This window comes from Rhinoderma darwinii, chromosome 6 (genome assembly GCF_050947455.1).
Source record: "Rhinoderma darwinii isolate aRhiDar2 chromosome 6, aRhiDar2.hap1, whole genome shotgun sequence".
Lineage (NCBI taxonomy): Eukaryota > Metazoa > Chordata > Amphibia > Anura > Rhinodermatidae > Rhinoderma > Rhinoderma darwinii.
In genome coordinates this window covers 50,936,630-50,950,079 of record NC_134692.1, presented here as the reverse complement: position 1 = coordinate 50,950,079, position 13,450 = coordinate 50,936,630, and the positions used below count along the sequence as shown (strand labels likewise).

The 13,450-nt window shown below is 37.7% G+C and overlaps 1 protein-coding gene across 2 annotated transcripts in view; it reads right to left on the bottom strand.

Annotated features, from left to right (window-relative positions):
• Positions 1-13,450, bottom strand: part of LOC142655484 (voltage-gated delayed rectifier potassium channel KCNH8-like) — a 421,759-nt gene that overhangs the window by 76,002 nt on the left and 332,307 nt on the right. For both annotated transcript variants that reach the window (XM_075829713.1, XM_075829714.1), the window contains exon 5: positions 1,782-2,028. In XM_075829713.1, coding sequence (XP_075685828.1) covers positions 1,782-2,028 — 247 coding nt within the window. The remainder of the gene's footprint in view (positions 1-1,781; positions 2,029-13,450) is intronic.

Here is a 13,450-nt window from a genome sequence, read left to right as displayed (position 1 = left end):
GCGGGAGGAGTTGTAGTTTCTACTGGCACCATTTAAAGTACCATATAATGTACTGGGAAACGGAAAAAAAATCTTTGTGGGGTGGAATTGGTAAAAAACTAAATTCCTCCATTGTTTTTGGGGTTTTGTTATTACGGCTTTCACTATGGGGTAAAAATGACAACTTAACTTTATTCTGTATCTCAATACGATTACGGTGATACCAAATTTATATAGTTTTTTTTTATATTTTATATCTTTTACAAAGAAAAACCTATTTGTTAAAAAAAAAAATAATGTTCTGTTTCACCAGATTCTGAGAGCCGTAACTTTTTTATTGTATCGTTGATTGAGTGGCGTGGGCGCTTATTTTTTGCAGGATGAGCTGTAGTTTTTATTGGTACCATTTGTGTATATACGATTTTTTGATCAGTTTTTATTTATTATTTTTTTAGCGCTAAGATGACCAAAAAACAGCGATTTGGGTGTTTTAATTTTATTTTATTTTTTTACGCTGTTCACCATGCAAATTAAATAATGTTATATTGTAATAGTTCGGACTTTTACGGATGTGGTGATACCAATTTTGTTTATTTTTTATTTTGTTTACATTGTGCTTGGGAAAAAATGTCAAAAGGGGGCTTTTTTTGAGCTTTTAATATTTAAATATTTTTTTTACACTCCAGAAAAATTTATTTAACTTTTTTGACACATTTTTTTAGTCCCCCTAGGGGACTTGAACCAGCGATTGTTAGATCGTTGGTACAGTACACTGCAATACAAATGTATTACAGTGTATAGTCATTTTTACAGGCTTCTGCTAAACCCTGCCGGAGGCATGGCTCAGCAGAGGCAGACAGAAGGCAGTCAGAAGGCAGACCTGGGGGCCTTTACTAGGCCCCCATGCTGCCATGATAACCATCAGCATCCCCCGATCACGTTGCTGCGGGCGTTGGGCTGTCAGAGGGCTGTACCTCCTTCTAATGGTTTAAATGGCGCGGTCGCTATTGATCGCGACATTTAACTTTTTAAACAGCCAGGAACAGCGCAAAACTGGTCCTGGCCATTAGAGCAGTGTGTCAGCTGTAAAAAAGAATATTTACATTCACCAACAGGAAGCAGAGATTTTAAAAACAATGAGGAATTGAAAAATAAAGTACATTAGAATGCTTCATAATATACAATAATATACTTTGTGTTTCAATTCCTTGCAATTTTCAAGATCTTTGTTTGCTAACAGTGAATGGAGACATTCTCATTTACATTCAGAGGCTCGAAAATCATGCTCAAGTAGCTGAGGGTTCGCAATAATGTATCAGGTTCGTCTGTACTCATTTCTTTGCTGTCCTGACTTTATGTTCATAACTGTTATCTAAATGAATATATTGCAAGAAAGAGCCACACCAGGATGGGATTGCCTTTTAACGTAAACAATTGATGTTTCCATTCACTGATAGCAAGCAGTGGTTTTGAAAATGGCAACAAATAAAACAAATCTAAGTAGATAGTGATATAACTTTTTTCTTTTTACAACAATGAATTAATTTTTTACATGAGGATGGGTAAACCTTTTAAGATATTTTCCAATGTTACCTACATCTTCTGTACAACAATGGGAACTAATAACTTTAGCTAGATTTGCAAAATAGAATACTTCATTATAAAACAGTGAGACGTTTTAGTAGCCTCCATCCTGCTTGCCATGTCTTATTCTTTAAAATTTATTTCCATATTTTGCCAATGCAAACCAGGCCTAATGTCAATGCTAGAAATCGGAAAAATGGTCTAAAATAGTATCATACCTAGCATGAAAAGGATCTCAACAAAGATGTCGCTAACACTTGGAGGGCTACGTGATGAATTACTGTCATCTCGAGTGATGGCGAAGCAGACATTGTAAGGAACCGTCACAGCAACATAGAAGGTGGCCAAAAGGATGAGCCAGTCCCAGCCTGCCTTAAAAGTGCCATAGTGCAGTAGAATGAAGCGCGACTTCTGAATTGCAGCAACCTTGTATTCCGGGATTGTGGGCTTCTCACCGAACACGTTCTATGGATGATAAAGTACAACAGGTCATTCCTGAAGCTTCTCACAAAATTAGAAATAAAGATATTCAGATAACTGGGCAGAAAATGGATTACTATATCTCTCAGAACCCATTTTCTCAAACACAGCAAAACCACCATTAGACATGAACTATGAGACACAAATGGGGATAAGTTTCAAAGCCTGTCATGCCTAACCTTCAAAATGAGTCTTGACCATTGCTTTTCAACTTCTAAATTAAACATATTCATTCCTAAGACCCGTAGACATATCCTTGCTGCATGTTATTGAGTCTGGAAATGTTCGAAGAATGACTCATAACAGTCTATAGAATTCTCAGACACATTCAGAATTTTTTATGTTGCTTTTGACAATTATAATTTTAAGCAAATACATTGGAAAGCCGGATAGAAGAAGGGAGTTAATACACTACGAGGAAATAAATTGTAAATGACAATCTATTATATAATCATAATAAAATAGTTAATAAACTCTATGGAAGAAAATTTTACATTTCAAAGTATATTATATAATCGCAGCATATTTTTACTCCATAAAATGTTGAATCACAAATCTCCTTACACTGGAAAAAGATAATCATCTTATGGATGATGCAATAAATAATACAAAATTAGGACCAATATATAGGCGCTGCTGGACATAAAGGAATTTAATAGAGGGCTACGCGTTTCGACGCAGGACATGCGTCTTCATCAGGCCATAAACATGCAGTAATAACATGACAACTTATGTTATGGATGATGTCATCTAAGTCTTCTAAGACACTATTAATCGGGAATACAGCACCTGACTACCAGCCTTGTCTATTTTGGATTGCATACAGCCCTGCCCTAACATTCTGTTTGGCTAGATTTACATCACTCTATATACCACGGAGGAATTCTTCTGACGTATATGTTTAACCTAACCATAGACAATCATAAGCCAGACGCATGCAAGAAATATTATAGGGTTTATCCAGGTTCGGGGCAGTTCTTCATACTGATGACCTAACCACAGGATAGGTCATCAGTATGAAAAACTACCCCCTGCCTGGACAACCCCTTTAACATGTTTTTAAAGGCATAGTCAATACAGCTATATGAGAAAATATTTTAAAAAAATGTATACCATATATATTTTTTCAACCTCTTAAGGAACCCACGCTGTAATAGTACGTTGGAGGCAAGAGTTTTCAAAGGGCCTTCTCCATACTATTATGGCGTTCTAATACACAGTTGCTGTCCAACTCTAATGACACAGATAAGAGAAACCTCTGATCTCGGTTATTTAAGCCCTTGTATGCCGTGATCTAAGCTGATCACAGCATAGAAGAGGAAAAAGCAAAGGGGGATTCCCCTTTGATTTCAACACAGGTATGCTCTGTGACAGCTCAAGATCCATTGAATGACCCTTTTGCTGTCTGTCTATGATGCCTGTTGTTAGAGCATACTACACAGGCAGTTGTATGAATTTATGCAAGCACATTATTAAGTAAAACAATAATTGTTAAAAATCCAATTATGGGATTAAAACATAAATTAAGAAAAATGAATTAAAAAGAACAGTGAAAAAAACGAAAAGAACCCCACACACACACACAATATTTTTTACATTTAATACATTTTATTATATAGCAGTTAAAAACACCAAATAATATACAAATATTTGTTATCACCATAACCATTACAACCTGTTGTATAAATCTATAACGTTATATAAAGTGAAATATGAATAGCATAACATTTTTTTAATTAAGGTAAGTATTTAAGCTAAAGGCCCTAATACATTAGTATTGCAGTATATCATGTAAGTGATCCAACGATTGCGTGTTCAAGTCCCCAAGGGGGACTAATAAAAATAGTAACATACAGTTGAATAAAATTTTTAACGTTCAAAAAAATATTTTTTCATTTTCCTTCAAAAGCTTTATAAAAAAAATGAACAGAACTGGTATCGACCCGCAGAATAAAGTTAACATGTCGTTTTTACTGCACAGTGAAAGCCAGAAAAACAAAACCCAAAAAACAATAGAGAAATCACAATTTTTTTCCCATTCCACCCCACAAGAAATTTTAGAGAGTTTCCCAGTACATTATCTGGTACAATAAATGGTGCCGTGAAAAACTACAACTGGTACCACAAAAAACAAGTTATGGATTTTAGAAGGTGGGAAGGAAAAAGCGAAAATGAAAAAACAAAAAATGGCTGCGGAGGAAAGAGGTTTATAAATATAGATACGCTAAAATATAGATGTTCATGTAATATGCCCAATTTACCGCAATACCCTGACACTGCACTGTACTTTACATACAAGTTTCTAACAGAAGGAGAGCATTACACTTCTCACAGACCATTAATATCTATAATTATAACTCGTTAGAAATGTCTACTGACTTGTATTCCTACAGAGGAGATGTTAACTTTATATTGCGTCATATTACAAGTCACCAAACAACTTCAGACCAGAATAACTATTTCAGTATTCAAAAAGTTTATAGTGTGCTTACCCTCGTGAGGTTAGAAAACCCCTCTTGCCAGGGGAGGGGGTTAAATTTATGTACACCAGTTGATAATGAAGCCGAGAACGTTGTGTACTCCTTACCAGTGTGAACTGATTCTATTTGGAAGAACAATTTGCAGAGTCTGATAAGTGTTTTTTATGTCACCTTATGACACTAATGTACTTAGCTTATTAGGCCCCATGCACACGACCGTATTTTTTTCCCTCCCGTAAATACTGGCATAAATACGGGTCCTTTGTCACCCGTATTCCACCCATATTTACTAACCCATTTTCTCTGCTATAATGCACTGCACTAATCGGCAGCTCCTTCTCTCTATCCAGCACTGATAGAGAGAAGAGGCTGCTGATCAGTGCTGGATAGAGAGAAGGGTCAGCCCCTTCTCTCTATCCAGCACTGATCGCCAGCCTCTTCTCTCTATCCAGCTCTGATCGGCAGCCTCTTCTCTCTATCAGTGCTGGATAGAGAGAAGGGGCAGCCCTTTTGGGCAGAGTTTCCGCAGTGGAACGCAGCAATAGCAAGAAAAATAAGTTCATACGTACCCTGGCTGTTGTTTTGGTGACGCGTCCCTCTTTTAACATCCAGTCCGACCTCCCTGGATGATGCGGCAGTCCATGTGACCGCTGCAGCCTGTGATTGGCTGCAGCGGTCACATGGGATGAAACGTCATCTCAGGAGGCCGGACTGGAGGAAGAAGCAGGGAGTTCTAGGTAAGTATTAACTTTTTTTTTTTTTGCGGGTGTTTGAAGGAAACATTAGAAATCTATATTGTGAGCGCCGCGCATGGTACTCACTGTCCAGCGGTAGTCACTGTCCAGGGTGCTGAAAGAGTTACTGCCGATCAGTGCAGCCACTTCTCTCAATCCAGCACTGATCGTTTAACTCTTTCAGCAACCTGTGACTCCTGACGTCGCCTAGCAACGCGCCCGTAATTACGGGTGCACACACGTAGCCACCCGTAATTACGGGAGCCCCATAAACGTCTATGGGCCTGCCCGTGCCGTAATTACAGCCTGAAATAGGACAAGTTCTATATTTTTCAACGGCCCGGGCACCTTCCCGTAATCAAACAGGAAGGTATCCGTGGCCAATAGAAGTCGATGGGTCCGTAATTACGGGCCTTAATTATGGGCATTTTTACTGTCGTGTGCATGGGGCCTCACTTATGGATTTTGAACTAGAAAACTTACATTATTATACCTTCCCTTTACCTGCTACATTTATGACTAATATATATATATATATATATATATATATATATATATAAAAAATTGGCCTCCATTTATATGGGGCCAAGCTATTCTGTGGCACATTATAACTAGGGAACTAGGGAAGCTATTTGTAGATTTATGGCTTGGTTGTTTAAATGGCTGTATGTTTATCTCCAGTGGGTACTTTGTTCTATTACCAAATCACAACAGTAAATCTTTTTGAAGTATTTGGGCACATTCAGACGTAGCGGAATTGCTGTTGAATTCCGCTGCGGACAGTCCGCAGTGGAATTCTGCAGCGTCGTAGTTTTTTACATTTGTTTCTATACATTTTTAGGAAACTTAGTTCAGTCGTTGCGGAAAATAACTGTGCGGAAATTAGGCTGCGGTGCAGAATTTTCCCTCTGCAGCATGCTCATGACGTTGCGGAGAAGAAGCGGAATTTCACTGCGGATTTCAGCCATTGCAATAAAAAAAAACTAAATCTGTGGCAAGTCCGCTGTGATATCCGCAACGTCTGAATTACCTGTCAAATATGCAAATGTTGTTGCAGATTTGTTGCATAATCCCCCGAATCTGCACCAAACATTTGCAGCGGAAAAATTCTGCCAAGTCTGAACATGGCATTTGTAGTTACAAAAAAATGGTGCACTAGACTTTTTGCATGAAGGAATTAGCCCTTTCCTTTGAACAGAAAGTTATCGCTTCTCTAAAACTCTGCCCAGAGAAGAAGTATTGTCTGGATTGGTTGTCACTTTCACAATAGCTTCCCAGCAGCGGTTAGTAAGCGTTGTTACTTTGTCACTTCACTATTGACTTAAAATGCTGAGAAAGTGAGAGGATAATTTAATATTGACAACCAATATGGACGAACTTCCTTTAATCACTTTGCAAACATGGTAGCTCAACAAAACAGTAAAACATGGCAGCACTTCCTGTTGTCAATTTTGTAAAAATGGCAGACACACTTTGCAAATCTGGTTGCTTCAACAAAATAGAAAAAAAAAATGCCAAACTCCCTAAACTTTGGTTACTGTTCTGGCTTTAAATACTAATTGCTAATTTATCGCCATTTTTTATATTTTCATTGGAAATTGTGAGTTGATTGATACTTTTTTTTATTTACAAATTCATGTCTCTTCATGTCCAAATGTAATAATGACAAAGCAAACTGTAGAACAACGGAATATAAGCAGTCACTATGTGCCGATGATTACCCACAATGCATTTGGAAATACCACGCAATAGCAGAAAAGATTCAGGTTTACCAGGCTGAGCAATTTAATAAGTTATTATAATTGGTAATATAGATTGCATCAATGTCACAAAGGTCATGTTACAGTACCAGGCAGCAGTCATGAATATGAGTAAACGTGATTTTCTTTACAACTATATCTTCCCTGAAGGCTCGTCTGATGTGCTACTAGGGAATTATCTGCCTTGAGAGATAAAAATAAAGACACAGGGAGGTGAATTTCAAACATGATGAACTATACGAAGAGGGATGTTGGGGAGAATAAAATAAGAAACTCATTTCAAAGCCAACAAACAATAAATAACTGAGAATCATACTGGAAGGAAACAATATTAGACAAGTCTAGCGGTGCAGGACATCAAAAATGATATACATGATAGCAATAATAGCAATAAGAAACCGCACTGAAAAACCCACTAAATCACAGTGAAAACCAATGAGGTTTTAACTGCACCTCAACTGTAACTTGTGAATAGACCCTTAAGACCACTTCAGATGGGTGTAGTCCGTGTTTACAAACCTGTTGCCAATAGGTCCGTGGTAGACGCTATGAAATATTGTAGCAACCAGACGTTTTTCACGGAAGTTCATCAATAGATGTTGCAATGCGCATAATATGCTTATGAAAATATCCAATTTTAAGATACTATGAGCGATAGGTTTAACACAGTCTATTCTAAGATAGCTGGGGTGCTTTCATAAATGGTATACAGTTTGCACTTACTACCCCCAGCAGGCCCTTATGTAAATTTGCAGTTGCAAAGTCACTGCGGTCGAACGCCACAGAAATTACTTACCACTTGTGGTTCTGTCCCTACTGGCCGGTGAATTTGTATGGCACATGCGCCGTATCTCTTACCAGTGCACTAGGACTTGTGATGCCACAGATGGTATGCAGTATCTTTAACAAATGCACTGGTACTTATAGTGCCATGGCTTGTTAATGCTGTAGTAGTCCAACATAATTTTCATTATCCTGGTATTGATCGTTTTCTTTGGCAGTTTTCTTTGGCAGCATAGGTGGAGTAATAGATGCTGCTAAATAACACAATTCCTGTTGCTAAATATAATATAAGGGTTATTTATAAGGATTGGTGACCGGCAGAGTCGTGGACTAGTCTGGAAGGCAGACTAGTGAGGACTGTATTCCCGAACATCTACGCTGAAGAATATAGCTACTTAACAACACTCCATAAGAAGAAAAGTGGTATAGAACATTTAGTACATCAGTTGCACTTGTGTGACTGGAACGTCATGCCCCCTCTTTGCCAACATAAATTAAAAAGTTGTTTGTGCTGGTAAAAGTGGTAAGGGACGTTCAAACATATGGTGTTAATGATGAACTGCATTTTTTTTTATGCAATAATGCCAGATGCAGTAAATGGTGTAACTGCGTTGATACATGAACCAAAATATTTTTAAATAAAAAATATCTTCACCCCAACTGTTCCATTGTTTCTATATAGAACGTCCTATGTGAATGGCTGTATCTGTATTACCAATCTGTGTTGTATGGCTTTTTAGCATAGTGATGGTAGACTGCTATGGGCCATATGCGTGATGTTTTACACTCACCTAGATTTACCTGAAAACATTTTGATGATGTTAGTGAATATAGTCCTCAAAAGATAGCTGCTGATTAGTAGGTATGGGTTAAAATGCTTCTATACCTTGGCACATTTTCAATGGAAAGGAATTAGCTGACAACTCTGATAAGTTGTAATGTGTTAAGCCTATAATAACATCATAAAAAACATGTTCAACAGTTCAGATTGCTAGGTCTTTGTCATCACATTGGGAAAAGTCGAAATGATGAGTCAGGTGATGAGTTCAGGAGTATAAAAATACTTCTTCCTAAATTTCGAAATAATCAGCACACTTGTCAGGATGTTTCTGAATTAACAAAGAGGAAATGTATGTGCTTGAAAGAGGAAAGCTCCCTTGATGTTAATGAGTTCCCTAGAATAGCTCACACACAACATAAACATCATGCTTACATTCAGCTGTGCCAGTCAAGGCAAAAATATGCCAAAGAAACTGCAAAGAATTACAGCGAAATAACACTATTAAAAATTAAGTAATTTAACGTACAGGAATATATATATATATATATATATATATATATATATATATATATATACACATGCACACCGATAAGCCATAACATTAAAGCCACCTGCCTAATATTGTGTATGCCCCCTCGTTCTACCAAAACAGCTCTGACCCATCGGCTCCATAAGACCTCTGAAGGGGTCCTGTGATATCAGGCACTAAGGCGTTAGCAGCAAATCCTTTAAGTCCTGTAAGTTGAGTGGTGGGGCCTCCATCGATCAGACTTGCTATTCAAACACATCCCACAGTTGCTCAAGCGGATTAAGGTCTGGGCAATTTGGAGGCCAAGTCAACACCTTGAATCTTTGTCATGTTCTTCAAGCCATTCCTGAACATTTTTTGCAGTGTGGCAGGGCGCATTAAAAAAAAGAAAGAGGCCACTGCCATTAGGGAATACAGTTGCGTTGAAGGGGTGTACTTGGTCTGCCACAATATTAAGGTAGGTGGTAAGTATCAATGTAAAATCTACATGTATGTCGGGACACAAGGATTCCCAGAAGAACGTTGCCCAGAGCATCACACTGCCTCTGCTTTTTTGTTTCCCTCTCATAGTGCATCCTGGTGCAATGTCTTCTCTAGGTAGGTGACGCACACGCACCCAAGCATCCACATATTGTACAAAACAAAAACGTGATTCATCAGGCCAGGCCACCTTGTTCCATTGCTCCATGGTCCAGTTCTAATGCTCAGGTGTCAATTTTAGACACTTTTGGCGGTGGAGAGGGGCTAGTATGGTGACTATGGCCAGTCTGCGGCTACGCAGTCCCGAATGTAGCAAGCTGTGATGTACTCTGTGTTCTGACACCTTTCTATCATATCCAACATTAACATTTTTAACAATTTGTGCTACAGTAGGTCTTCTCTGGGATTGGACCAGATGGACTAGCCTTCGCTCCTCACGTGCATCAATAAGGCTTGGGTGCCCATGACCTGTTCTTCCTGCCAATTTTGGTACTGTTGGTACTAACCACTGCATACCAGGAACACACCACAAGACCTTCAATTTTGGAGATGCTCTGAACCAGTCGTCTAGCTATCAAAATTCAATCCTTGTCAAAGTCGCTTAGATCTCTATGCGTTCCATTTTTTCTGCTTCCAAAACATCAAATCGCAGTGGTTTTAATGTTATGATTGATTGGTAAATACAAACACATTATGTATATGTATATATATATATATATGTATATATATATATATGTATATATATATATATATATATATATATATGTCAGACAGTTAGGCCTGGGCTACACAGGGACTTTTTGTAAATCACTACATAAAGCCTTGTACTGTTCTGTTTAGAAAACCGTTTTCAACCTATTAGGGCATTCTTATTGTATTAAGATTTCAATGGGAACTGTGTAGCGCTTAATTTACCCTGTGGTGGCGCTGCAGGACAATTAAATACTTGCAGCTATGTTACCCAAAAGATAACAGCTGATCATTGGGGGTCCCATCAGCGGATCACCCTGTGATTAGCTTATTTCGAGGGCTCCTATTCTAATTTAAAGGGATTGACCAAAGCAGACAACCTTTTTTAAGACTCTATTCACACCATGTTTATGGGTTATGTCAGAAGGATAAGTTTAATTAGCAAAAACAGTATCTAAACATTTCCTGTGGTGTACCCATAGGTTGTTTTGGGCCAAATATATGAAAAACATCGTATACAGGTATAACCACAATCCAAAAGAAGAGGCAGCACTCCAGTGGTACAGAAAAATCCCAAATTTATTCACCCAATATACATGAACTTGTTTGGGGACTTATATCAAGATTCCCCTGAGGATAGCACCCATATTTCTACGCTACGGTGCAGCTCCTACACCTCGTTTGTTCTTGTATACAGGTATATATTTTTGGGTTTTTACAATGAAAGTCAAAGGCAGATGTGTGCAACTATATTGGCATACAATCACATACATTTATTGCATATATTTGTGCATACAAGCATCTAGGGTAAAAAATGAAAAAGTTTACCTCAACTGTATGCCCCAATTATCGTATGAACAGAGTCGTTTTTTCTTATTAGTACTTTGTGTTTCCTATTTCTATACCATTTTTCCATGTGAATAAATACATAGTGTGCGAACGGTTCTCATATTCAGCTCCATTAGCTTACAATTTTATTTCTTCACCTTTTAGGATAAGTACTTTGCAGGTGACCCCGACTGTAAACAACAACTGAAAACACCCATGTAATGACTGTAGCATAATTATACATCTATCTAATAGCCTGAAAATGTATGTGTAGAAATAAAACTATAGGAAACATAAGAGCAATTGAATTGTATGGGGTTAGGATGTATAACTCGATATTACATGTTAATCCTAAAGTAATTAGCTGCTCCTTACTGGGTTACATACTTTCTCTGTAGAGGTCTATGTTAATGCATAATAATGGAACCTAATGTTGGATTATGTTCATTAAACTTCTCACAAGCCCAGCGATAAAATCCGGTGTTAGGGAAGCAGCAAAATGCATGGGTTGCTTAGTATTTTCTGCAGAAAATCTAAAGTAGGAGAATATTTTATGTCAGAGCATAAAGCAAGAGGTGAAATTAATGGATAAATCTTGAAATTCTTTGAGCAATTGTGATGGTTCTAAGAGACTTTGAGATAACAATTAAACGATTAATATCGCAGATATACAAGTGATCTGAGTGTTATTACATAGACCCGGTTTATTTAGATGGCAAATTTGCATAAAGCAACAGACTTGCTCTGAAAGTGAGTACGATATTTGGGCTAATAGATATTAATGTATATGGTGCTTTGAAAAAGTATTTGCCCCTCATCAGATTTCTTCTCTTTTCGCTAATTTGTCATCGAACAAATTTTAATATAAGATAAAGAGAACACACGTGAAGTTTTCGACCCCCCTAAACCTAATAACTGTTTGTGCCACCACTGGCAGTAACAACTGCAATCAAACATTTTGAATAACTTGCGATAAGTCTTTTACATTGCTGTGGGCGAATTTTGGCCCCCTCTTCATTGCAGAATTGTTTTACTTCGGGTACATTGGGACCTCCAAACTTTAATTTTGTTTCTTTTGAGCCATTCAGAGTTGGACTTGCTTGTGTGCTTCAAATTATTGTCCTGCTACATAACCCAACTGTGCTTGAGCTTTGGCTCGGGACTTGACGGGCAAACGTTCTCCTTCAGGATTTATTGATAGAGAGCAGAATTAATGGTTCCATCAATTACGACAAGTTGTCCAGGTCCTGCAGAAGCAAAGCCGCTCCGGACTATCACACAACCACCACCATGTTTAACTGTTTCTATGATGTTCTTATGGTGAAATGCAGTGTTAGCTTTATGCCAGATATAATGAGACACATGTCCTTTAAAAAATGACACCTTTGACTCATCAGTCCACAGATTATTTTCCCAAAAGTCTTGGGGTTATCTAGATGTTTTTTGGCAAATTTGAGACAAGCCTTTGTGTTCTTTTTGGCGCAGGGCTTTGCAACTCTCCCATGGATGTGTTTTTTGCCCAGTCTCTTTCTTAATGTAGAATCATATACATTGACCTTAACTGAGGCAAGAGGGGCTTGCAGTTTTTTAGATAGACGTCGATTCAATCTTGGTTAAATTTTGGTAGATCGGCCACTCCAGGAAAGTTCAACCACTATTCCAATTTTTCTTCATTTGTGGATAATGACTCTCTCTGTGGTTCGCTGGAATCCCGGAGCCTTAGCAATGACTTTGCAACCCATTGCATCTGTATTTGAATCTCTGTAGAACTTGGCATCAGGTGTTACTTTTTGAGTCCTTCTCGCCGTCTTCACATGGCCAGACATCTTATTTAAGTGATGTTTAGCTTCAACAGGTCTGACAGTAATAATGCTGTAGTGCAGCTAGTGATATTAACCCGATTGTCAATTGAATATGGTTAACTGGTTGATTTAGGGCAATACATTTTTCAAATAGTACTAGGTAGGAATGAAGACCATTTTTCCTTCAATAAATTCAATCATCATTTAAAAACCGCATTTTGTGTTTACTTGGATTATCTTTGTCTAATATTAAAATCAGTTTGATGATCTGAAACATTTAAGATTGTCAAATATGAAAAAATAGAACAAATTGGGAATACTTTTTCATTGCACCGTAATTGCAAATTGAATCAGGGAAGTCGAAGAAATCAATGTTGTCAATGTTATTTTACAATAGCGAGACAATATATTACTCTGTTCATTATATTATTCAGCATGATGTGAGCAGACTACTGTATATGGGATTAACACAGAATTAGCAAATTATTGTAAGAGGCCGGAAATAGTTTAGGGATATGTTTCATTAAGTGTAGGTACTGT